The sequence below is a fragment of the Thermobia domestica genome, chromosome 13, assembly GCF_964235325.1.
Source record: "Thermobia domestica chromosome 13, izTheDome1.hap1.1, whole genome shotgun sequence".
Lineage (NCBI taxonomy): Eukaryota > Metazoa > Arthropoda > Insecta > Zygentoma > Lepismatidae > Thermobia > Thermobia domestica.
This window is the reverse complement of record NC_137466.1, coordinates 115,658,469-115,686,229: the sequence shown is the minus strand read 5'-3', so window position 1 is coordinate 115,686,229 and position 27,761 is coordinate 115,658,469. Positions and strand designations below refer to the sequence as shown.

At 36.0% G+C, this 27,761-nt stretch overlaps 1 protein-coding gene across 4 annotated transcripts in view; it reads left to right on the top strand.

Annotated features, from left to right (window-relative positions):
- gem (transcription factor CP2 like gemini) overlaps positions 1–27,761 on the top strand; it is a 402,232-nt gene that overhangs the window by 12,071 nt on the left and 362,400 nt on the right. For 3 of the 4 annotated variants that reach the window (XM_081736308.1, XM_081736307.1, XM_081736306.1), the window contains exon 2: positions 13,097–13,911. In XM_081736308.1, coding sequence (XP_081592434.1) covers positions 13,449–13,911 — 463 coding nt within the window. In that variant the 5' untranslated portion in view covers positions 13,097–13,448. Of the gene's footprint in view, positions 1–13,096; positions 13,912–25,022; positions 25,333–27,761 lie in introns of those variants that run through there. The other variant, XM_081736312.1, reaches the window with a different exon arrangement.

The window sequence follows — 27,761 nt, the reverse complement described above, 5'->3', positions numbered from 1 at the left end:
TTCATTGATCAAAGCAGGAAGGAAAGCCTATTGTGTTTCAACGTGACAGGTTTTGACACTGAAAGATCTCACGTGGTAGCTTTTGTAGTGGTGACTAAATTAAAACATAAAAGCGTATTATTCATAGTTTACATTTTATCACCATCAAAAAATGCTTTGTTCTGAGTTTATTTTAAACTGAAGTCCAGTGCTTTTTCGCTCAAAGTAAACAATCATAAGGAAATTGTAGAGAGGGGAAGGGAGAGGAGAACGGGGAGGAAAGAAGCCATAATAGGTGTTTTCTGTCTGATGGCCATGTCGACGATATACATGTGTTCTTGGATCCTATAAAACCTGTTAGACAGCATTTGCGAGAGAACAAAATAAGCCTTTTGCATTGTACTCTTGAAGGCCGAACAGATGACGGCATGACCGCAGCCAACTTGACGAGCTCCTCAAAACACATGTGACCTGTTTCGCAATGCATGTACGACAGAAGAATAAAAAAAATAGTAGTAATAGATGTTAAATGAGCTTCTTAAAACAATTCATACGTAATTTTTGAGAAATCCGGGATTTTTCATTTTTTTTCGAATTCCGGAATTTTACCGATTTTTCTGATTCCGGAAAGTAAAAATTCCGGAATTGGCCATACCTAGTATATATCATAAATTCTGAAGGAGTTAAAAGATAATCGTATGGTGTTGATTGTAACCTTAGGCAATGTAACACGAGAGATGGTTTAATAGTTAGATGTCCACTCTCTAAAATCATAAATACCCCTTACAGATTTTTCTTTAAGAATACAGAAAATGAAAAATGAGCTTTTCATCTGAAACATTTCTTCGATGATACCAACATCTTCTGGAGCTTAAAGCACAGACAGATATTCACTGCATGTTCGGCGAAATTTGAGAGGGGCCACAGTTGGAAGATTTTGTTTCACTTCGTCTACACAACAGATTGTACAAGAGACATCGAACTGAATGTTACTAGGAATTATACGCGTAGTGGTAAATGTCTGATGAAGATAGATTTTGTTAATGTTGATTTCCAGAAGATAAATCTTGTTCACCTGAATTTCAAATGCTGCTCAGTATTAAACTCACACCTGATGCAGTATCGTAGGCTGCTGTGTATGTGTATATTTATTTTTGTTAGTTTTTATTTGTTTGAGACTAGCTAAGTAACTTTTAGTGTCCCTATTCAGTATTTTGTTGTGTGTAAGGACATTTTATCTATTCAGAAGATATATAAAAATTATTTTGGTGTTACTTTGTAGCACTTTACAATACGCTTTCATCTTTCCTAGTAAATTTGAATAGGGGGACGAGCAAGTAAGTCTGAATATACGTAGTTATGTTGTATCACAACAATCAGAATGTGAGAGTTAATCCGGCGGTTGATTGGAAAGGAAACCTCTGAGGACGTTATTAATTATAATACATGCAGAAGATTGTCTTACTGTCATGAAGAAGCTAGGGACCCACATGTTCGTGCTGTAGTGATATGTTTAGTTCTTCTCGACATAATACCACTCAAAGGGGTACACTTGGAGCAATGGATTGCTTTCCATATACCGTGATTGTGGAAATTGGCATTGAGTGTTAAAGAAACGTTCCAACTCAGAATCAAATGTTAATCGTTTTTGCAATGCCTACTACAGAGACTTCAGGTGTGGGAAAAAGAGTCACCACTGGATGCCAGGATCCAGACGTTTGTCTTTGGTACCTTTTTGCAATTTAGCAAGTAGATCTCAACAGTATTTCTTGGTGGGAGTTGGATTTTTACGGGCGTAATTAGTCATGGTCACACCGTTCGAGAAAACAATAAACACCATCTTCCTGGTGATAGTTACACTTTCGATTTCGTTGGGGAACGTGGAAGATCTGTGCTTCAAATTTTTCCACATTGTCTTCGTTTCTGGGTTTCAGTAGTACATCCAGTGTTCATCCATGGTGCTAAGTCATGCAAAGAAATCGTTAGTATCAGCTTAGTATTGCATTAACATTTCCAGAGAACTGTCACGTCTCAACCCTCTTTGCCAGGATGTGAACAAACTCGAAACCCGTTGGCAGAACCTTTGACACACGCAAATTATTGTGGATAATGTGAACTAACCTGTTGCCAATAGTGGCTTTCTGCCTGATCTCGTTGATATTGATACGGCGGTCCGCGCGGTCCAGGGGCTTGATTTCCGTGGGGACGAGGCACTTCTTGGCGCGCCTTCGACACTTATTTTCACTTTTAAAACGTCTCATCCACTTCACCACTGCCTCGTATTCTGGCACATTCTCTTCATACAGCACGACCTTATCATCTGCTTTCCGGTGGGGGCAGGGATGTATTGGGATATCGATAGTCTTCCTCTGGTTAGTGGTTTGGGTAGCTAATCTGCGTATAATTAGATCTTTAGTGCCGAGATGGAGATAGATTACGTAGTGTTTCAAGAGATTGGATGGACCATTCCATGGCGTGTACATATATATGTATAATAAGAGTTTTGAGGTATGAGATTGTGGGAGTTTTGTGGCTATGGAAGATGCTGGAAATCCGCAATATGTTCCTCAAAGCATTCTTGTATAGGAAGTGCGCGATGGCTAGGTGCGTTCTAGTCTTGATATATACTATCTTCACAAGGAAAAATGACCAACATGGTGGGATGTACCCAGTCTGCCAAGAGATCATAATACCTGAAATTCGTTCTTGTTAGCTTCTGGAGACTAGGTTCTTACCATATAAAACTGTCCTACACGATAAACACGCCGCACACTGTCTATGCTGTTGGCACTGGCCGAAAGCTACAATACTTCATGGGTTTCCGTCAACACGGGGCGCACATACTCAAAGTAGAATAAAAATTCCAACTCATTATTCCAAGAAACTTTCCGGTCTTTTTGTCTCTCTGGTTCGCATTTTGGTTGTTCCAAACGTTGCCGAAACTAATGAGGAGAAGGTGACTGGAAGGGCGTTTGCTATAATAACCCTTACGTGTAAGTGTATGTCTGTTTTCGAGCTGACAACGGTTGTATTGGCTAGTCAACTACTCCAACGTGTACCTTCTGAGAGCCCGTACCAGTCGCTTAATGCAACAATCAACTATTACTTGCCCATGTTGACATTCGCTGTATACGTTCACTATGTTTGCTCTCGAACATGCCAATAATCAGCTTTTGTGCGATCGAGCCGCCAAATCTGGCTTTCGTCAATTATAGCATTTATGAGTATTTGGCAAAAGTTAAGTTGTGGGGTTCCAAAGAGCTAGTGCCTCAGTGAAAGCGGAGATTACCAAAGGAATAATAATCGTAATAATAAAGAATGGAAATTAATAGTAACAAAGTAAAGCGAAACTATGAATGGGCGAGAGAATTATCCTGTTAGATGGCACATGCTTGTAGATTACGGTTGAATTATGTACTCCTGTACAATGTTTACAATTCGTTATATTTTTCAGTATCGTAGTATATGAAGAACTTTTCCAAGCGGAAGCGAACTTTTTTGGAGCTTTGATTATAAACTCAGTTCAACTCGTACAGCCAGAATATTCCATCAGCCTTATTTTGTTTATTTAATTACAATTCTTAGCGTTGTTTTTCAGCTTCAAGATTATTGAAATGTGTTTCGTCAGTTTAATGTTGTAATCCAAACTACCTGCACTCCCGCTGAAAATTGAACCTAGGTCTCCTATACATGTGGAAGCCCTAGAACAGGTTTGAAATGAGGCAGTTGTATAATGGCATGTTAATACTTGAAATACTCTAAAAAAGCACGACAAGTTAGAAAGGATGGCTGCTAATGAACATGCCCAGCAATTCTTCTTGCAATTTGATGAAGCCAGGAGGACATTGATACTAGTCCTGTTAAAATATTCGTTATTCGAATACTGAATATTCAAAAAAGCCATTACTTCAATAATGAATTATTCGAATTTTATCAGCCCTAATAATCTTAACGGCCATATTAATACCTTAACGGCCATAATCTCTCCACAGAACATGAAAGGGCGTCCGGAATTTGTGAATGAAGGCTAATTTCCGTAGTGCCTGTAGTAAAGGCTGGTTTTGTTCGTGTGGCCAACAGTTTACCCTCCGCATTCCTTCCTCTACAAAGATGTATGCAGCATACTTTTAGAATAAATAATATACGAGGAGGAGTCCAAAATAAGTTTCCTAGGAAAGCGAGCAGCAATGGGGGAGTCCTGATCTCACACCCAGTGACTTCCTTCTGTTTCCGGCCTTGAAGAAGACTCTCGGCGGCAGGCGCTTTGGAAGCAATACTGAAGTCATAGACGCTGTTCGACGCTTCTTCCGTTGCAGAGCCCTAAATTTTTCCTGGAAGAGTTTGTGCAGCTTATAGAGCGGCATGACAAATGTCTCAATGTACGTGCTGTCGCATTCTATTTTTGGTTTTGCACCCCACCTGTGTCTACAGTGCCTGGGGAAACTTATTTTCGGACTCTCCCTCGTATCTTTACATATGAAGGGTAAGGGAAAAAAAGAAGGAATGTCACAAAACTGCATTTTCGAGAAAACAGCGTTTTAATATTGAAAACTGCGTATAAAATGAATAGGGTTAGTCAAATATTTTGCCCTTTTTCTTGGACATTTCTACATCTACGGATGCATGGTATATACAGTCAAATAGTACCAAGAGACACCAACAGATAGGACAAAGAACCTCATAAAGCACACACATGGACATTCCTTGTTTTTTCCCCTTACCCTTCATATTTTCTATATCACAATAGGCGGTGGATGTTAAATTCTTGTTTTAATGACTATTCATTCACTGATGTCAAGAAACACCCACTTTTCATTAATATGTTTATTTATCAACGGTCTTTTTAGTAGCACTGTCTTTTGGAAAAGCTCTTTATTCGTATCCATAGATGAATTAAATACCGTACTTTACGGACTATAAGACACACCTTAATTTTAAAACGTTATTTAAAATAACATTTTTATTATTAGATTGCAAAGCCAGATTAAATATATATATATATATTAGTTTATAAAACCGAACTGACCTTTAAAATCCCTGAAACTTTCCTCTTCTTCGTCAATGTTGTCCTCTTCATATAGAAGATGATCTTCAGTGCCATCAAGAGAGTTACTTATGCCGCACTTCTTGAAAGATTATTAATTTCGAGTATAAGATGCATCTGTATTTTGCAGACAATTTTTCGAAGAAAAAAGTGCGTCTTATAATCCGTAAAATACGGTATCAAATAAGTGTACATTGTTGCTCAATCCGGTCTTAGATGGCGAATTGATTATGAACAAGATTTTACATAGGTAGGATTTTAAGGTCGTACTTGTGTTGTATTCTTCAAACGCTTATTATTATATCTTAGGCACATTTGAGAGAATGAACACTGGAAGAACGTACAGAACACATATCAAAATTTAAGATAATATTGTCCTTATGTGTTTCTGTGATAGTGATAATCAACAAGTTTTTAACTTTCCATCTATATTTCGGGCATGCTTCACGAATGCCTTTCCTCAGAATGTTTAATTAAGCTAAATCGTGAAGATATTGGCTATTAACATTATGAGGTATAGCACTTCAGTAGCAAAAATTTAATTATAAGAATCAAAATATCTAATTTTCTATTTATTATATAGACCTGAAAGTGCACTTATTGCGTTAATATAAAATTAATTAATGGTATCTATTTAAGTTGATATTAGCCAGTTTTCATACAATTATCAGAAATCTATTTTATACATCACCAAAAATACGTTAGACCTTGCAACTTAATGTCCACACCAAGCGGTAAAAAATCATGTACATACATTTATTGTACATTTTTAACATGATTAATTAACAAATTTGAGAAACCGTAGTTAGTGCGAACGATCTTCTTATTAAGTAATGTTATTTTTGGTGGCTCGTACATTGTCCCTTCTTGCAGATTATTTGTGTGAGATGGCGTCACAGCGAACTCGGACGCACTGGCCTTACTTATCGCGCAAATTGTTGTGGACTATATCCGCTGGTATAAAAAATGTAGCTGCAGGATTTCCTATACTGATACCACCGTCTCAGTAAAAAAAAGTGTATGTCACTGTCCCATTTGTGGGTTTTTCGACCGAGAGCTTTCTAGGTCAATGGACGCAGACTTATAATGAACGCACACACGGACCAATCTTGTACATTAAGATTATATTGTATAATTTTTAATATTAACAAAGTACTTTCCGTGGAAAATATTTTGTTTATGAAACATTATTTTCCCTTATAGAGTTGAATGTCACAATAGTGACGTTCGGCAGTTATTTATTGCCTTCTTAATATTGTTTGTCATTTTTTGATTTGTATTATTTCCTTTTTAAACATTGGATTCATAATTGAAACGAAGTAATAAGCGACATAAATGTTCATTTTCTTTTAATTCAATGTCTACTTTAGTCGTTGCTAAACAGTGACACCACCAGGCTGATATTTCGAAAGGGGGAGGGGGAGGGTAGGAATTGTTGAACCAAAATTTAGGGGAGGACCTAACACCATAACTTATAAAGCGTATGCTTATAATATCCTAACTCGAATGATTTCCGTTCAAATTGGGAGCAGTAGTTGGAGTAATATTTCACTTGCTGCAACTTTACCATGTAAGATAATGAAGTACAGTAAATGTTTATTTAATGATTTATACACGGTAGGTCTCAAAGAGAATCTAGCAATAGTGTGTAGTATCCTATTATTTCTATAGAATTTCATTATAACTGTCCCATTTACGTTGAGTTTTTCGTGGAGAAAAGGTGATTGTGCAAGTTACGGAAAATTATACTTAAATTGGTTCTTTAGATTCTCACAAAACATATGAGGTCGGTAAGCTCTTCTAGCGGTTGGAGTAGATATTACGTTTGTCTCAACTTTGTGATAGAACCGAAATCGTAGTCATTTTGAGATTAAGACATATTTGATGCGAAGTTATGTGTATAGTGAACATTACTGTGTAAACATTGTAATATATTGACGAGAGGAAGGTTTAGTTTAAGAAGGTATAGTCTAAGGTGAAAAGTTAACAATGCTAATTGGAAACACAATCATGTCCTGTTGGAAAATTCTTTTCATAGTGACCTTGAAACCATATTCGATATCCTAGTTATTCTGTTTCTGCTTTTTCTGAAAAAGAAAATAGTTTTGTCAGTTTTCCAAATGAAAATTACTTGCCGATTAATATTACCAAGTCACGAGTATCTGTCGTGGTGACATATGACTTTTGGTGTGATAAAAATGAAGCAGTTTCGTCAAAACATGATAATAGCTTCTGAATTTATCATATATGTGGAAAATCAGTTTTTTCTTTTCGAACATCTTACTTTACTTTAGTTGTGTGCTTTCAAAGAAGAAGGACATTTTAACTTGAGAGATGACGGAAATAGAAACTCCGTTTTCACGTAGAGGCTGTGTTTCGAAAAGTAGCAATTTTGACTTTTTGTGGTTTCATTAAACTACCGACTTCGCGTTAACTAGTAGGCTCTACAGTCAAGTCCCAGGTTCGCTCCGTACCTAACTATTTGGATTGTTTTCAGAGTGGTGTAATTTCTCTAGGATGTAATATTAACTGAGTGAAGCTTAACCCTATTCACCTCCCAAGCTTGGTTCATGGGTATGAACTTGCAACTCATCATTTATATTATCCCTTGGGTAGATTCATTATTTAAGATTCTAAAGGTTTCGTTCTTTGTCATCGTGGTTTCGTCAGTTGTCCGACTTCAAACTTATAAAGTAGGAGGATGACGGTTACATATGTTCTCAGTTCAAGATTAGCTTCCCTCGTCAGTCAAGTGGCTAACGTGTGTGCCTTTGACACACCGGGTCCCGGGTTCTATTTTCAATGGAAGAGCATCAAATGCTCACCAGTCTTTCAGATCTCACTGTAAACTGTAAATCTTGTTCTATGTAGCTCCGACTTTTTTTTTCTTTTTTTTTAATTTTATATAAACGGATACTCCAATTAAAGAAATGAAATACTATTTTGAGTATGTTCAAGCCCAGTTGAGGTGATAAGAGAAAGATGATCAATATGAGTAGAGAGCCGTTTCAAAATGTGTGAAACCTTAATTCTACTGATCTGCTAAGCCTGGTTTGCAGATATGAATTTCCGATACCATGCGTTGTTCTAATTCTTATACTGAAAATATATTATGGAAAGTATTTTTAAAAATCATTCTTATATTATTAGAAAAACACAGGGTCGTGAGGGTAATTATGAGACAGATTTCACAACCTTTCCACGTTACTCAGGTTACATTAGTTTGAAAGTAGTTAACCTAGGCTACAGTTTATGGTGCCAATAGAGTAACAATTTGCTGCCAAGAAATTTCGTGTCATCTCATAAGTTGAGTAAATGTCAAATTTGTGCTGTCTCATAATTTCCCTCCAAAAGGGTAATTATGAGACATGGGGTGGGTATTCATGAGACATCTGTTGTCCCCAGCTTTCTGTATGTGATACTGAGGTATGAAGGAGTCCAATTGTGAGTGAAAGAAATCTTCGTTATTTTGTGTTTTTTACATAAAGATATACAAATATTTGGCTGAGTTAGAAGAAAATAACTAAGAAAGAAAGTAGAAATGGCTATAATGTTATTCTAACATTTTTGTGAGTTGACTGTAATAGACCTTTAGGCTAATAGCCGATATTAGATAGTTTCAGGTTGCAAAACAGGCTTATGAAACAAATTTAGAACAAGTTTTAGGCTGTTCACTGAAAAACAACTGATGTTACTTCTATTTCTTTATGTTTTAGTATATTGATATGCAACCTAGGCTATTTTCAACAAAATAATGTACAGGGCTTGAAAAATCTTGTTTGCAAGTTTAAAAAAAAAAAAAAAAAAAAAAAAAAACTCTTTTGCAGTCACAGTGTCTTTACTCGCCAAGTATAAAAAAGTACTCGCCCCTGGCGAGCAGGCAAGTGGATTTTTCAAGGCCTGGAAATGTAGGTTTACAATTTTGAAAGTTACTAATAAACAGGATTATAGGACTGCCTAAACTACATAGTATAGCGTTTTTGAAACTTAACATACTAGGATACAGAAACAGATTCCAGTTATTTCTCAAATACTTTAATCTAGCATACGTCTCATAATTACCCTCCATAATAAGCAAAATGAGATAATCAACAACATCATTTCTGATTCCAAAACCAGTTTTTTCAATGAGTTTATTAAAGCAATTGAAGGGTAAGGGATAAAAAGAAGGAATGTCACAAAACTACATTTTCGAAAAAACGGCTTTTTAATATTGAAAACCGTGTACAAAATGAGTAGGGTTGAATTACACAAACGATCACTTAATAAAGTTAAAGGTTATTGTCCATTCGTTATTCCACGCAGTGAAATAGTACCAAGAAATAGGCCAAAGCACTCGATAAAGCATACATATGAACATTCCTTGTTTTTCCCCTTACCCTTCAATTGGTACATCCAAATTTTTGTAAACTGAAACTTAAAAATGTACACAGAGCATTGTGAAGGATGCTACTAAATGCCTGTACTCTTAATTTGTATTTCCCTACAGTGGATGAAAATCAGTGAAGGGTGTCTCATAATTGCCCTCCATAGGCAGTCTCATAATTCCCTCACTAACCCTATCTGTGACATGAATTACTTGAGCCTGCATTTATCTATTTTACTGGTTAAAATGTCATGAATTAAATATTGTTTTCAGATTGTTGGATTTGAGCAAAATGATTAGAAAGTGGAAACAAGCTGTTACTAGTTTCATATTAGTTTTATGTATTTATTTTTTTTTCGTGTGCTTTAATAATTACAATTTAAAAAAACGCTTTTTAGAGAAGCTAATAACGAAACAGATTTTTATCAGTAATAATTTGTTTCAGGAGGAGTTAAACACACGCACACGGTGTGTATCCACCACAAATCTATCGGAGAAGCAGAACAATAGTTTATTGGTGAAGAACTCTTCGTTATTTCAACTTCCTTATCGTTTCGACAGTTATTTAATTTTTATCGCTTGTATTTATCACTTACCCGAAATAACGAGTTCACCATAAATATGCCTAATGAAGATTTTGTCTACTTGTTGTGAAAAAGGAATTGGTATTCACCACCATTGATATCCTTCTTATGTACGCTACAAGTGTGTTTCTCAAACTGTGGTTGCAAACCATAAGTGGTCCTCGATATCTGCCCTTGTTGTTTTCTTAGATTGAAGTTCAAAAAAGATAAAAAAAAGAAATCAAATTTCATATTGAGCACTGTGGTTGAGAATCTCAAACATTGTTTGGAAATTACGAAGTGCACACCAAAAGTACGTGTCATTTTTCCCGTCCCTTTTCACACATACTACTGCAATTTTTGATTCTCACTAGCGTCTAATAAATCTTTTTGTGATAGGGATAGTTTAGATATTGGAAAGTGTTACTTCGAAGGGCATCTCTGAACTGGAAACTTCTGCCGTACAATCAAGCCTTTAGATTTCAAAACATACAGAAGTTTTTGGGGGCTAGTTTTTTGGAGCAGAATGAATGAGCGACAACTTCTGTGTTCTTATTCGGTTATAATCCAAAATTTTCGGTAGGCATCTCTATGGTGAAATCGTAATTTCAGGTATCAAAAAATATATTGACATGTTTGAATACCCAACTGAAAAAGAACGTGAATTACAAACGTATGACCCCGAACTACATGCACACAAAAACTCTCAGACCTCTACGTCAGTTGTTTCCTTTTCCCAAACATGTTTTGAATGTCCAAAAATGTTGATACTGTAGGCCCTGATTTCGCCCTTTTCAGGTGGTTTTAGACGAAAATGTTAAGAGATCAAAGTTTTAGCTCTGCACGAGTTGGAGACGTCCAGCAATTTTCAATTTGGTAGGACAAATACATGCTGAGATATTCAAAACAACGTAAACGTCTAAAATCGAAAAAATGTAAAATGGCGGCAGCCGCTGCGTCGCCATGGGATGTTGGAAAAAATGATTAATTGTGGTTTTGAAGTACCCTAATATAGGATAAACATTTATGAAAAAATTAGTTTTGAAAAGGTCGAGCGGCAATTTTTCTTTTTTCTCGATCACAGTATGGATTGCCCCCTATTATTTAATCATTCCTGATGTTTAATACAAACTTCTATGTGTATAATTAACTTAATAATAACCTATGACTGCACCCTACGTTTTTATAGACCATTTGTAGGTTTCGAGGAACTGTCAGGTTAAGTTCTACTATGGGATGTAACAAGCGCTCAATTACCTAATATCAGAAGAAAGCAAGTAATAGCTTGTTTGTGGGCAAATAATGTTTTGCTAAATACAGAATTTTAACATCTGCTGCAATAAAGGAATGATTTTTTTTTTTTTTTTTGTTATGATTAGAGGCAAAGAATATAATATAAATAGTTTGGATTAAATGTGTGTTTCTTCTGTGATATATTTATCGGCGTGAGAATGAATAATTCGACAGATAGGAAAGAATAGTCTGGCAAAGAGCCAATCTTCGTATGGTTTACAAAAATCTGTGGAAAATTCCTTGTGTGGAAATAGCTTCGGTCAGTTTCTTGTCCTTGGTACCTTGACTGGCCATTAAGATTAAAGAAATGTAATATTGTTATCACTTGAGTGCGTAAGCGTTAAAATTTGCCTGTTTACTAGAATTTCTTGTCTGGGGTCGGAATTGGCTAACCTCTTGTTTATGCGATTATAATTAGTACGATTTTTCGGTTTCTTTTTTAGAGCGAAATTTATATGGAATTTTTTGAACTAGTCCTACCTGTTTTACGTTAACAAAAGTTCTAATTTTTCTTAATCTTTGTGCCAAGGTAATTATTTTTAAACAACATATGCATGTATGTGAACTTTGAGCTTAAAACTTACATTCATTCGGTGGTTTTCTTGAAACTGGAAGGAACTGATATAGTGAGTAATGTTTAAGAGTGATTGGGGAAGAGTGATATATGAGCAATGTACGGTATGTTGATCTAAAAAAAAAAAAAAATCTACAGTATCTAAGTATGGCATAGGCCAGTTGCTTTCTTTAAAGTTACAATGTCTTTTTTTTTTTATTTATTTATTTAACTCTGTCTTTGTTGATACAAAGTTTAAAAACTGAAATTTTGACAGGTAAACCCACTATCGTATATTATACTGTTGTGCAAATATCATGTTTGAGATTTATCTACAAGTGAAGGGACGTTAAAAATCACACAGAATAACATATTAACTGATTGATTTGTCAACTGAAAAACATATTGATTTGTCAATTTCGATGTCCGGTTTAGGTGGATTTGCACTATTTCGTATACAAACTTAATTAAATGTGTATTGGACATTAGATAGACTGTTCATTCCTGAATAAAATTGATTTTGTTTCATCATTCTAGGGTTTACCAGGCCTGAGTAATATAAGTTAACGCAAACTCCCTCAAGCAACCCATATTGGCTCATTTCATATGAATTGACTCTAGAATGTATTTGATACAACAATTTCAAATTAATATTTCTAGTTTCTCATTTTAGTATAATGAGTTCATTAACGAGAGCATCTACAGTCACGTTTCTACCTTAAGTACAAACTATTAAAATATCATAGTTTGTAGATTTTTCAGCACACACATACTATTTACTTGAACGACTCTTAAACATCATCAGTTGCACTATTTTGTGTCCTATCAAATGCACGTTTTTTTTTTTTTTTTTTTTCAGTTAAGGTTTTCAGCATCGTTCTGCATCAGATAGTTCTTTTCGTTTATTACTTATTTTTTTTTTTAGATGTTTCATTACTCTTCTACTACTTGAAGAAGGACCATTCCGTAAAATACGGGATGCATTTCAATTGTGCAAGAGTTTCATCCTTTTAATGTCTAAGTAATGATAAAACGAGAGCCGTTAGCTAAGACAAGCTATTACAATTTCGTGTATCCGTCAGTTAGAATGGTAAAAGAAATAAATATTTTGTAAATAGATGGTGATTGTAGTAGTTGCATTTTTTAATGAAAAAGCGACTAAATTACTATTGAATTATGTATTTTAATATTATTGAAAGTATTTGTCATGCACTTTGTAAATATTATGTAGGTATTTTCCTCCAGTATACTGTTGGATTATGTTTTGCAAAAATTTTATAAAATATTTTTATTTTCAGGTTCTGTATGAAGTTGCCCATAGTGCACAAAAGAAAACAAATACAGTGATTACGTCAAGAATAATGCAGATTGAATAATAAAAAGTGCTTTAAAATGGAATAAATGAGACTTGAGTTTCAGTAGATACAGTTGCAAATGACAGTAGAAATCAACAACAGCGAATGCATTGTTCAGTGCAATAGTGTATAGTAGTGCTAGTGGTAATGTTGCATACAAGTTGTCGTTGGGGTAGACTGTGCGAGCCAGTTACTGTGCAGCAGGAGTGTCATCCACTAAACGTGGGTGTCCTTCCTAAGAAAGTGGTATCGTGGACGGTCGAGGTGTTGTTGACTGAAGACTGGCAGTCCTACAATGATAGAATTGCAAGTCACGTTGAATGACGTCGCGGACATAATGGAATCACAGGGCCGTCAGAACACTCCCCAGGGTTCAAACCCTGGATCCGAGGTGTCGTCACCTCGTGGACCTCGTCCTGCCAAAACTGCTGCGTGGTCAGTTCCTCTTAGTCCAGAGTCAAGCAGTGACAATGCTTCAGATAATTCCGATCTTTTTCCTTGGTCGAGTGAACTTAAACTTGCATTGAATAATGTAAAGAACCAGAACAGCATTGGTGCTAGTATAGCGAGTAGAAAGCGTAAAATTTGGGAACAATTTGACGCGCTTGAGGTAAAAACTACTCCAAGTCAAGATGGAGCCCACACTAGTAGTGAACAGTTAGTTGATATTCCATCTCAGTCTTCTAGCCAAAATGATCTGCTTACGGAGAAAACAACTCCTCGATCCAGAAGTAAAGAGAAGACTAAGAAAGATACAAGTAAGTATTTTTTTCATTCCTATTACTGATAATATAATTTGTTTTTACATGGGTATACGATATCAAATACCATTCCACGATTATAAGATTATGCACAGTCTTTAAATACCGGTGTATAATTACCTTCTTTAATTGATTTTATCTTAAATATTTGTGTATGCTTCTTGTACTTTATTGCTTTCCCCAACACCATTTATTCGATGACATATTTTCATATCATATATATATATATATATATATATATATATATATTTTATATTTTTTCAAATAGTGTTCAGACAGATTTTTTTTCTTGTATTACTCATTATATTTGAGAAAATTAGAACTAAGCTCCATCTGTAAGTTTTTAACTACATATTCAAAATCAAATTAACAGTGTCCAAAAGATACAAGGAACGTAATTAGAACGGATTTTCTGATCCGAAAATTGTAACAAATTGCGGACTGTCTCGCTTTTTAAAGAGTTTATAAAAGATGAAAGTGTATTTCAATTAAGTGGAGAAACATTAACAGAAAATCTCTGAAATCTTTGAAAGCAAAACATTCTAAAAAATAAAGCAAGACTTTCTTTGGTTAAAAAGTAGAGACTTTGCTGCTAATTATTATTATTTTTTTTTTAAGTGTTATTCAGTTTTCTCTTCTTTACCCGACTGTTATTTTTCCATTTGATCAATTTAGTTTTTGACATTTTTTTCACGTCTGCGATACATTTTGAAAACTTCCAGTCGTGTTTTGTCCCCTTGTAGAGAACTGCCGTATGAGAAGATATGATGAGTCCTTCTCTTAACTCTATTGAAAGATCCACAAAATAACACTAGTTTTCATCCTAAGTGCTTCTTCCGCTGTTTCTGTTGTTGTTTTTATTTCGCATGAACTTGATATCCTTACTTACAATATTACTTACTACCAAAACCGTTATTCTTCACAGTTCCATGTTCCGTTTAGATCTCGCTACAAGAGTTACGGCATCTTTAAACCTTATACATCTACTCTGTCTACCGAAATACCGTTTTTTGTGCAGAAACTTTTCCGTTACTTTAGTTAAATATATGATGGCAGCATCTATGTCCGACTGCAAGGGTGAGTATTCTACCTGTTCGTAAGCCATAAGCCACCTGCAGCTTCTTTGAAATCTGATATGGCGGAAAGACGAACTGATGGATACTAAGCGGCGGTGCTTGGCCCACGTAGAAACGTTCGCCTCAAACGTTAATTTCAAATCATGTTTGTCCACTGCTCCACGTTCTTTGTCTGGCTACTCCATTTAAACTAAAATTTGGCGTAGACAGCCCTGCTGATAGGACCATCTACTACATAGCTTTGAATTTTACTGTATTATGTAATCTTACCCTCCTGATTCAAGAAAATGTCTACCAAAGATTGAGGTTGCAGGGAAAATTTAAACCAAGGAAGAATAACGTTGTTGACAAGACGAAGCAATTCAATGGGTATTGCATTGACTAGTCAGCGAATAATTGATCCGAAAGATTGTTTCGCTCAGAGTTCTTGAGTATGTAAATTCCTCGATGCGTAAGAATTAGCTACAACCATCACGAAGGTAGTATATTGGTAATTCGAAATCCAGCCAGTTGATAAAATGTCAAGATCATTTTTCTTCTTTCTTTTGAATTTTTGCACTACTTTTCCCAAAATGATAGTGTCTTTAAATACCCACGTGAAACTATTATACTTGAATATGCATGGCAATATTGTAATAGTCATGTTCTGTAAATTGCTTCTAAATCAGATGGAAAAATTGTCTTCTCGGAAGTCAGAGGCTTAGCTTAGCAAACGTCGATCTTTTGGTGACTATACTATATAAGATATGTAACTTTTCTTGGAGGGGATCGTTATCTTCGTCACCATCATCATAATAGGTAATCTGTCATTATTAGCTGGTCACTTGCTTCAGCTGAGAAGCTTCCGTGCTCCACAGTCTTCAGCTAACTTCTTCGTCTTCATGTACTTTTTTTTTTTTTTTTTTTTTGTTTTGATACCGTCCATCAGCTGTAGCTTCCTTCACCCTTTCCCTCTCTTTCTTGCTACCATACCCGCTAGCTCATCCCTTATGATACAGAGGGGACTAAAATATTTAACCAATATTATTTTACTCCGAAGTATTGCTCGGGTGTTACCATATTTTTAAAATATAATTTTTGCTGACAAATACTTTTAAAGGGGCAAAGCTGTTCTTAATCATGATGTAATCCGATAGTAGAATCAATATTAATTGTTTATATATGGCCTATTATCAAATTCTAGAGTTGCATATTCATGTTGGTTAACTGCTGTAAATTATTATGCAAGCAATTGACAACACTTAGCCAATTTCAAATTGAAAGTAGCATCATGTTAAAACTTTCGGGGATAATTGGAATGTATGAAAATATAGAATAGTATCATTAATATTGTAATTTGAAGTGCTGTTGTAAGAAATATTTCTCAACTGTTCCAGTAGCGGCAAAACCGCCTTTGGGTCTCTCGGCGAATTATCCCTCTAGCAATATTTCTCTTTGGATTCTCTAGTAATTTTTCACCCTAAGGCATTCTGTAAGTTCTGAGTGTCCATTTTCAAGATTCAAAACTGTGTAAATTCATTTGCGCTGTCTTTTATTTTCTTTCATAGCCCATAGAGCAATTTTTCATCTTTTAATACCACTTGTAAAATACTTCCCTTTCCCATAGAAAGAAAGGTTTGCAAGTGATTATATAGGCAATAATTTATAAGCAATGGCTTGAATTCACTTCTTATTACTACGAGTAACGCGTAATTGTTAGTAGCTCACTTTCATAAAATCAGGAAGTGAAATCTTGCAGTAAAATGTTCTAAAGATAATTTGACATAAGTGATGTGTTTGTCTAAGACAGGGTATGCCAAATTTTAAAACTGGTTGCAGTGCCGATGAGGGTTCATTATTATTATAATTATTTTTTTCTAATTTGGATCCAGAAAAACATTCACATTGTTTCCTTGGGATATTTAAAATGTCGTTATACATTTGAATTCTTATCTGTATCATTTTAAGTTCTTTCCGTTTATGGGTTGGAGAAGTTCTCTGAAGCATACTACGAAACCAGTCACGTGAGGGGGGCTAAAAATCGGAGCATGCAATGCCTCTAGCTTACTGCGTTACATATTAGCTGGAACTTCTGAGGAGTGAACCAGTAGAAGATCTAACGTGACAATTTATGTTGTTAGTGGACAGTGTCCTTTGCCCCGATAGCTACCGTATGCTAAGACTTAAAAACACTCATTAATATTTTTATTCTGCTTCCAATATGTATTATAATCAGGAAATTATCCTCTATGAAGCATCTAATGTCTTAACATTGTAAGAAACCTGAGTATTTTCTTGGTAGGAATTTCAGTTGGACGTACGCAAGTGACCGCCTATGTAATGAAGCCGTAATTATGTGTCTTGTATATGTGGTCTTCCTCATCCATGTATATCAACTGACCACTTTACCTCTGCTCTACTAGCTTAATTATCCCACCTAGTGAGTGTGCTTGAACTTGCATTTGGATATAATCTGAACTTATACAAGATGATCAAGAAACTAATTTTGTAAAGCTTCCAGTAAAAATGAAATCTTGAAACCCCATTATATTTCTTATGTTGAAAAAGTAATAACTTCCAAATGTATTATACACTTCAACACGATCACTGTCGATTGTAATAATTTTTCATACAGCAAAATTGAAAGTAACTCTTGGTAATTATGGCCTTTAAGTTCAAGGATATGATGATAAATGCTTACAACGTGAATTACGAAATAGTAACACAATAAAATGAAAGGAAATAGATAACTGCGAATAGTCATGTTTATATTCACCATGCCATTGTTCTTAGGGCCGGCTTTAGGAGGTGTGGGGTCTAAGTGAGAAAATTTTGGTCGAGCCCCAGGTGCCCAAACTTACATCAAGGTTTAAGGGACAGTATATTCAAGAAATAAAGGACAAAATCGATTACACCTTACTTTTAAACTAGCGATATCATAAGTAGTAGCTGCAACAGATTAAAGTTTAGTACTTTTAATAGATTTTAGTACAGTTTTTTGTGCTAGATTTTGTAGCACAAATTTTTCTGTAGGTTAAGAAACAGTTCACTAGGAAAAACTTTAAAAATAGTTGTGTCTGATGGAAAAAAAAAAGAAAACCCAGTGTGCTGTTTTATTACAATAACACTGGACAACAAATTTTAACTTTTTTCATACATCGGAAAAGAAAAGTACATTGTCTTATGCAAATTAGGATGCTGAATACGAAAATGAAAATAAAAATTCCGGATTGGTTCGAGATGGGTTATGTAGTGTTGATACTTTTACATTCTTGAATTTTCTATTTGGCCTTTCACTTACGTAGTTATTGCTTCACTTTTGTTTATATGCCAATCGTTTCAGAATAAACCAAGCTTGCAAATGGTACTATGCACTTGAATACATGACAGGATTGGCAAAAACCATGGTTTTTATTGAAAAACAAACAAACAAACAAACAAAAAAAAATTTGTTTACATAATTTGCTTTATGTATTTATACTACATATGGACAGAAATAAGTTTGTTTCACTTTGCTGTTATTATGCAACGACAAGGTTATGCTGGAAGGGGTCTTATAAGCTTAAAGCGGGATCCAAACAGCTTCCCGGCTTACATTCGAGAGAAATTGTCCTCCATTTGGACTCGAAACCGGGACTAATTTGCCACAAATACAATGAGTCTGCCGACTCACTCACGAAGGACTCCTGATAAAAATACGTTGTACTGATCTTTACATACTAGTTAATATAATTGTCAAGAGTCATTTCAGGACAAATAGATAAATAGTTGCACAAGTGAAACCATTATACAGAATTACATATAAATCGGGAAACTCCTGCGTTAGCCGTTGGGAAAATCCTGTTATTACTTTAAATGCAAAGCAAATCCTGTTATTCCTTTGCATGTAAAATCTAAGGTCAGCGTATCGTAATCAGTATGCTAAAACTGAGGTATTAAATTCCAAATTTAGTATGTAGATATCATTCAATAAAATTAAAACGAAGTCCAATCCAAGCTAATGTTTGAAGCTACGTAGGCAGTCGATAAATTTTGCCAATGTCTATCAATACATGTAGGCAACCTTTGCTTCTTTATAAAGCAACAAGTATTCAGGCAAGCAAAAACATACAATTTGGCTTCGTTTCGTATGTTTAGGCTTAACATCTTTATGTAAGACCGAGGTTATAAAGAAGACTTTCTCTTTAAAGTGACATCCAAACCGCTACTTGGTTTACACATGAAAGAAGGGTTATGATTCGACCGAGAATTGAACATTGAACTTCTTGATTAAAAGGTAAAAAGGAGATAAAACTAATGCAGAAGGTTTGATATGTGGAAACGTCACCACGGAGTTCACATGATTTAAGCATTTTTCGTTCTTTTTCTTTTTGGTTTAAACCAGTTGGTTTTTTTTGAAGAAAGAAAAAAAAAACAGCTGGTTTAAACCACCTTGGTTTAAACCAGCCAACCCTGGTACATGGTGTATAAGAGGAGAGAAATTTAAGGTAAAATACATTTCCCGTCCAAAAATCCATTTTTCAAATGTAGTGCCATTTCATTCAATTTTCAAAGGAAATTCAATTCAGGTTGAGTAGCATTTGGCGAATAGATAATATGTTGGTTTTGTGAAGTCAGAGTCGGTGGAAGACGATGAATCTGCAGCAGAATTTGACAACCTGTGTCGACTTTGTCCGCCTTTTGCTCTTCGTCGGATGAAACACTGGAGTAAGGTATGGGAGGTTGTGGAACCTTTAGTTATTCAGAATGTGGCACAGTGACGAACATCTCAAGGAATATTTGCCAAAGTACTGATAATAGGCTTTCTTTATGATAGGCGTGACATTCCACTTTTTGTTTCACTTCGTTAAAAACAACAATTTGTTCTGCACTGTAAAGACATTTACGCGACATATTTCTGCTCAGTATAATCATAGAACGAGAAAATAAAAATAATAATAATAATAATGGCACACACTTGCCCAATATCTCACCACGACCACGTCCGGGATAGCAAATTGTAACTACAAAAGAACCTTACATAACATGTTTTCTCTCGCATACTTTTCAATATAAACTAAACCGTGATCTATTTGATGTTTCTTTGTCAGCGATGAAGTGTAAGCAATAAGGATAGTCAGAGACGCAAGCAAAAATTTATATCGGGAGGGGTCCTAAGCTTTTCGGGGGTCCAAAGACAATTTGAGGCTAAATTATATTAAAATTTGTAAAATGGCACCTGAAATTAGACTGAATTACAAAAAAAAAAAAAAAAAAAAAAAAAGTCGGAATTTCGGGGTCAAGACCCGCAGGACCCACCCCTGCGTATGTTCGTGACGATAACAATGAAACTAACCGTCAAACAACGAAGTTTATTGAAATAAGCAGATAGTTCCTGTTCTTCCTTAATTTGCCCACCAGAGCGTATTCAGTAGTAACTTGGGGGGCGCGGTGGCTCAGTGGTAGAGCGTTCACCTCTGGTGCTTGGGGTCTCGGGTTCAAACCCTGCTCCCGCCAAGTGAACTTTGTGGTGGACAAACACCGTGCTCGTGGGTTTTCTCGGGGTTCTCCCGTTTCCTCCCACTTTCTTCATTCCACCATTTCACCCATCTCTCATCATCACCGTCTCCTTTAGCCTGACCGGCATAACCGTGGGACGTAAAACTTAAAGATTTCATTTCAGTAGTAACTTATTTCTTTGAAACCCGAACCAATCTTCAAAAACAAATTTCATATTCGTTATCAATACTCTAAAATTAGTAAGAATTGGTTACTTTTATCTTAGAAGCGTTTTCACTATTGACCAGTGTAATCATTGCTGTTTTCTGTAAAGCGTGACATGTATTTCAATCTGTTACGTGTATAGCAAAATTTTCTGCAATTTTAAAAGTAAACATGAAAAATAACGTGAAAAACATTGTTATGTATTGGTATATTATTTGGGGGTTGAACCATTTAAAGTAGACATTATGTGAACTAATACCCATAGAGAGTAACGGAGGAAGTAGGAAGTTAAATATATTAACTGGCATCTTGTATTCCATAGTGGAAAAAAAAAAAAGTTGCCTAATTTCGTTCATTGTAAGTTGTTGTTCATTACAAAACACACAGAACTATTGAACGTATAGAACAGATTTCACAATTTGACAATACTGGTCTTTGTAGTCCTGTAGTGGTGATGATCAACAATTTTTAATTTCCAATTTATGTATTTCTGGCATATTACTCAAATGCTCTTTCTCAAGATATTTAATATGCTAATCATGAAGATGGCTATTCATATTTGGCTACTAGAAAATAACACTTACATATTCCAGCATTATAAAGAAATTACTGTATTTGTTCTTCCTACGTTAGGTTCATAAAGTTGATGGTATATTAAACTTCATTGTATTGTCAATAGTTGTGTCCTCTTCACATTTTCAAAAGCCGTGGCGTCTAACTTCAACCTATTATACTATTGTACAGCAAAATTGTCTATAATGTCGAATAAAATTATTTTAGGCAATATGTGAAGGTACGACGAGGAAAGAGTAGGAGAACACTGATAATTTCTCAGCTGTTTGTGTGTCTTCAGCGTAAAAGTTTTCACTACAGTTTCCCACGAAACTCAGTCCAGAGAAATAGTCTTGTAATTTTCAAATACTATTTGTCAGGTCTTCACATCCTTTGCGCACTTGGGTCTTTATCTGGTTGAGGACGTGATCTGTAATCTTACTCGGAATGGAGAAAACATATTCACCAGGAACTTCAATCCTATTTGGAACAATAAATTCAAATGCAATAATAAGCAAATGTTGGCGATGTAGGCTAATTCGTGTTCTTGTGTTTCTCATTACAAAGATTATGTGGAAGGGGATAGTAAAGTTGGAAATGTGCTATTACTTATGATTGACAATGTAAAACTAATTCTCTCCATTTTAATATGTATATACACAAAAGATGACTGGTAATTCGATGCATTCCTTGCAAGGGGATATTCTACGAGTACTTTGGAACATTTTCACCTATATGAACCAGGGGTCGCAAATCAATAGTTTCTGAGTAATTTGCATATGTGTGATTTCCTTGAAATTTACCGCTTAAACCGAGACAGCCCAAGGGGTGCCTCGGAGGCATCCTGGTCAACTTTTAATGTCATTATTCTTCATAGGTATTTCGTGCCGTGTCCTGAGCTGTAGAATTCTTCTGTCTCTGTGAAATACACCCTCTTATTGCGTTTCTTAAGCTTTTTTTTTTTTTACTTTACTTACTTTACCTCTGAAAAAAATAGGGTTATTTTTTATACTGACGTAAAGGCCCAAGGGGTGCTTCTGTGGCTCCTATTGAAGTATGTACTTTTCTAATTATTTGATACTGTTAATTTTTTATTACCATTAACAAATAATTTCATAGCAAAGTAGTGACTAGCCTTTCCTATAATGACGGAAAATACAAATGGTCGCGGTGGGTTCAGGTAGCTTGTATATGCAGCAGGGAGTCTCAGAGGCACCCCTTGGGCCTTTTAAGGGTAAAATTAGCATGGGCTTTCTCGGGTTAATGAGAGGTGCGCGCGAAAATTTTACCCTGGCTCACTTTCACATACCGTGGATAGATGAAATTTTACATGTGCAATTCTGCAAATCTAAATAGGTCATGTGGTAATTCAAGCTTGTAACTCTGCACCCTTGCTGTGTTATAGGTCCGAACGTGAAGTAAGGTGTAGTGGTCCAAAATCCATTACTACACCTCAGAAAGCAGCGTGGCAACATCGCAGAATTACATGCCCCTAGGAGATGACTGCGTGGTTGAGAAGAGGTGTAATGAAGATAGTATGTGGTCGAGAGAAAACGCAAACTATGACGGATTTCATGCCCAGGGTCGTACATCTGTCTGGCCAAGATTTGGGCAGTGAAGAGGTGCGTTGTTTTCCAGGAGGTGGACACCTTTTGTCAACATGCCACGCTCTGGGATGTACAGAATCCCTTAACGCACGCAGCAGTGTTACGTCTGCATGCTGTCATTGGTGTGACTATGTTTTCCCTAGTTTTCTTCACTCCCTCCAGATGAAAGCCCGAATGGTACCTTCTAGAAGGCCAGGGCTGGTTCCTTACCGAATCGTAGACCCACCTAAAAGACCGATGTGACCCGGGAGTTGGGGTCCGAATCCTTCCTTGAGTCATTCCCTTGCATAAAAACTAGTCAAACCAATGACAGCATGCAGACGTATCACCATCAAAGGAAATAGTTTTCAACTCTGAGCGACCAAAATGATGATCACTTTTATTTGGGGTCAGCATGGGATATTACTACTTGCTTTCCAGGCAAAGGATACCATGCTATGTTTCACTGCTGCGTGAGTTGCGGGATTCTGTACATCCCAGAGCGTGGCATGGACAAAAGATGTCCACCTCCTGGAAAACAACGCACCTCTTCACTGCCCGAATCTTGGCCAGACAGATGTACGACCCTGGGCATGAAATCCATCATAGTTTGCGTTTTCTCTCGACCACATACTATCTTCATTACACCTCTTCCCAACCACGCAGTCATCTCCTAGGGGCATGTAATTCTGCGATGTTGCCACGCTGCTTTCTGAGGTGTAGTAATGGATTTTGGACCACTACACCTTACTTCACGTTCGGACCTATAACACAGCAAGGGTGCAGAGTTACAAGCTGTGAATTACCACATGACCTATTTAGGTGTGCAGGATTACGTATGTAAAATTTCATCTTTTCACGGTATGTGAAAGTGAGTGAGGGTAAAATTTTCGCTCGCACCTCTCGCTTAGCGGCAAATTTCAAAGAAATCACACATGTGCAAATTACTCAGAAACTATTGATTTGCGACCCCTGGTTCATACAGGTGAAAATGTTCCAAAGTACTTGTTCATATATATTCATTGAATATTTATCGGGTCATGTGAAATCAGCGAAATCAAGCGGTGCTGGATCTGGTCAGAGGGAAGATGGGTAACAGTTCGTACTCACCAGACGATGATGCCATTGCGGTGTCTACCTAGCGCCATGAGGGCAGTTGGAAAGCTACTTGAAAGAAAGAAGTAGCAAACTTCGATCTAGAAAGCCAGCATTAACGGCAAGGAGATCCGTCAAGACGGCTTGCAGCCTAAGGCTGTTGTGCCAGAAGTTTTTTTTCCTTCCTAATTGAGGATCTGTAGTACGCTTCGAGCCATTTTTTCTGTAAAATGGTGCATATAATCTGTACAAAACATTATAACATGAACCAATCGTTGCCTTTAAGACAACTTATGGTGCTGAAATTTGAGTGTCTCACACTTCTGACGACATGAAGTGCGTGTCTAGATTTCTGACGTAGAGGCAGATTTGACTTGGCTCTTTTCTCAGTTTTTGTTATTCTTTATTGTCTTTTAAGTTAAATTCACTGACATTATACAAATATCATGAGCAAACTAAAGGCTCAAAAACTCCTTCATTTTGACTCTGGAGACTTGGTCATTCTGTGGCACAGAGGTGACATCTTCCATCGGTTTGCCAGATCTCAGGCTGTAACTACAAGATCTTGGATTAAAATCGAGTAATTGTTCGGATTCTAGTTTAATGGAAACGTCAACGACAAGACGGTTTGGTCTCTCCAGTTTAATTGTAGGTTCATTCTTTATAACGTCGATGTTGCATAAGGACGTAAAGTGGAAATCACATTCACATATATCTTCTGTAGCGAATACTTCTCAGAATAATTTCTAGTAGTTTTGCCTGTTCAGATTACACAGCATGTTTAATTCCTCTCAGCCAGTTGATGATTATAACGCGATTACCGTCCTGACCTAGCACGATTTGATCTCTAATGTTTTTTCTCAAAATACAAGTCCTTGTTTTTTTTTTCCGTAATAATCTAATCTTCGCGCAAACTTCGAGCTGCATGGACGTGGTTGCAAGAGCGAACGAGAGATGGCAATGGTAGTTTACACTCAGTTCTATTCTCTCCACGTAAATAAGAGCTTTGTTGTGAATTGATCTCTCATTTCAATATCAAAGTCATCTAGGATCATAGGTCGACTTTCATGAACTTTGACCAAGAAGTATTAGAACACGTGTGAGTAGACATTTTGTCGTCTGCTTCACGACGTTCGTTAATCAGCTCAAACGATTAGCGATGGCTATGTAAATGTAGTTTGAAAAGTGTTTTGAAATATACAGTGGTCGTTGCGAGTGGTTTATTGAAGCATATATGGGTTATTTTTTGTAATTCGTGTGATTTCCTTAGTAAATTTTCACAATCCCATATTTTTGCTACATTGATACAGTGTAATTAACATAAGTATAATATCCCAGTAGAATTTCCTTAAGATTCGTGAAGAAATAAGGCCTTAACTTGGAAGGAAGACAGAAGATAAGACGCGAATGTACACTTCAATTTACAGGTATGTTGCTATCAGTTGTGTTGTAATTGTTCTTAGTCACGGAGACCCAACGTGTATTACATTTTGGTGGATTACTCTTGCTCCTCTCTCTTCTAATCATATCGATAGATGGGCTCTCTTTAGCCGCCTTTATTTTCTATAATTGATGTAATGGATTGTTCTAGCTTTATTTTTTAAAATAGGTTTTCCTTTTTTGGGTTGTACTACAGCCAGGCCCGTATTTATATATAGTGGACCCTTGTGCTCTAAACAGTTTGCCGCCCCCCACCGCCGAAAACGACCTAAATTGGAGTTGAAATCACAGTTTTGGGGATCGCTAAGGTTAATGGTGACAGTTTAAATCCAATTCAATTTCATTGTCATACTCCACTCCGCAGGGAGGGGGACGAGATTTTAAAAGTAATCGAAAACGATAGACATTAATGTTGAATTCGTAGTTTTCGAGGTCGCTGAGTTTAACGGTATCATTTTTCATGATGTTCAAGTTCATCCTCACCCCTTGGGTAGGGGGTGGAAGAAGATAACTTTTAAAAAATAATCAGCTAAGCTAGCTAATTAGTAATTACTGTAATTAGAACGAATTAAACATATGAACGTGTTTTTTCGCGCATGCGCGGGACTCTGCAGGTTGCTAGTTTTAAATACTACTTTATTGTGAATCTTTTTAAAAAATCCAAAATTTTGCCGCGCACTAAATTCTGCCGGCCTGTGCTCGAGCATAGAATAGCACTTACCTAAATACGGGCCTGACTAGAGCAAAGAACGACTGGAAGCTTTCCAAATGTTGGTGCGGAGAAGAATGGAGAGAGCTGGGTCGAGCGTAAAACGAATGAGAGGGCGTTAGAAATGGTGTAGGAAGAAAGAACAATTTTAGATATTATTAAGAAGAGGAAGAGAAACTGGTTGCGACATTGGCTAAGAAGGAACTTATCTTGAGGGACATACTAAAGAGTATGATGGCAGGAAAGAGAGGGGGGAGCGAAGGAGACTACAATCAAAAGACAATATCAAAACAGAAAAATCGTACATGAAAATGAAAATGTTAGCGCAAGACCGTGGAGTATAGAAGCTTCTCAATTGCAGCAAGTGACCCGCCAATAATGGAAGAATACCTGTGATCATGATGACATTACTTCGACACTAACATTGTAGTTTGTGTCTGCTTGATTTAGTGGTAAATAACAGTCCGTGAATATAACAATGGGAAGTAGAAAGTTCTTACGAGTCTTAGGAGTTCAGAGTTTCACTGAGCGATCTTTGGAATATGATACTTGTATATTTTTTTACTTCTTTCAATTCAGCTATTATTAGAGTACAAGTCAGGAGACTATATAAAAGCAAATTAAATAATACATCTGTTATGAGAAACTTCCGAATTTCGTCACTGTAATATCATCTGACATCCTAAAATAATTATGAAAACAAATACATATCTATAGACATTTATCAGAAAATGTGGACCATGTCTTTAAAACTTGTGCGTGTTATCGATTGATAAAGCATTAATTGTCGATATCTCAAATATTTTTTTCAGTCTTCGTGTTTTGCGTCTTTATTAATACCAAGGTTATGAAGAACAGGAACTACTATTAATGTGGGCTCCGAACCACGTCCGGAACTTTAATCCGATGCAGTTATCGGGTGCACAGGCCATCATGTAAGATCAATTCTCACTGCATATAGGCATTCGACACATCAGCCTACTACTTCTTCCCCCTCCTAATAAGTCTTCGGAATATTCCTTGGTTAAAGCTACTCGAATCGAAAATGCAATAGCAATTTCGGCAAACCATAAAAAAAAAAGTGATAATTTGCAATTGCCCGCCGTAGAAATCACGGAAAATGAACGAATTTTTGTCCTTCTCCATGCAAAGCTACCATTTATGTCCATTCTTATAAGTTCCATCAAAACTGGAGGTGATGATGTTTACGTATCGATAATATGTTTCTAAACAGCTTTTTAAAATTTCAGTGACAAAATAGGTATTTGATTTGTATCAAAATAATAAACACTTTTATTTGCCGTTTTTCTTGAAATGTGTAGATGATGCATTGAATAATTTTCAAATAGATTTTCGTATAGTCTATAAAGGGAATTTTTAAAATCATTTTGATGCCACTTATGTGTGAAAATGAAAACAATAGTAGCTGCTAGGATAAAGTAAACCCCTTAGCGACGACACTATATATATATCTTGACCTAACTTGACGACACTATATATATATATATATATATATATATATATATATATATATATTGATATATGTAGCAAGATAAGGTCTTCTCTGCATATATTATTATTTAATATTTAGTTTAAATTTAAGGAGTTTCTGTCCAAGATAGCAAATCACAGATGATAAGACAAAATTCTTTATAAACATTTAGGTGCATACGAATTATACGCATACCATTTTGATTACAAGTTGTT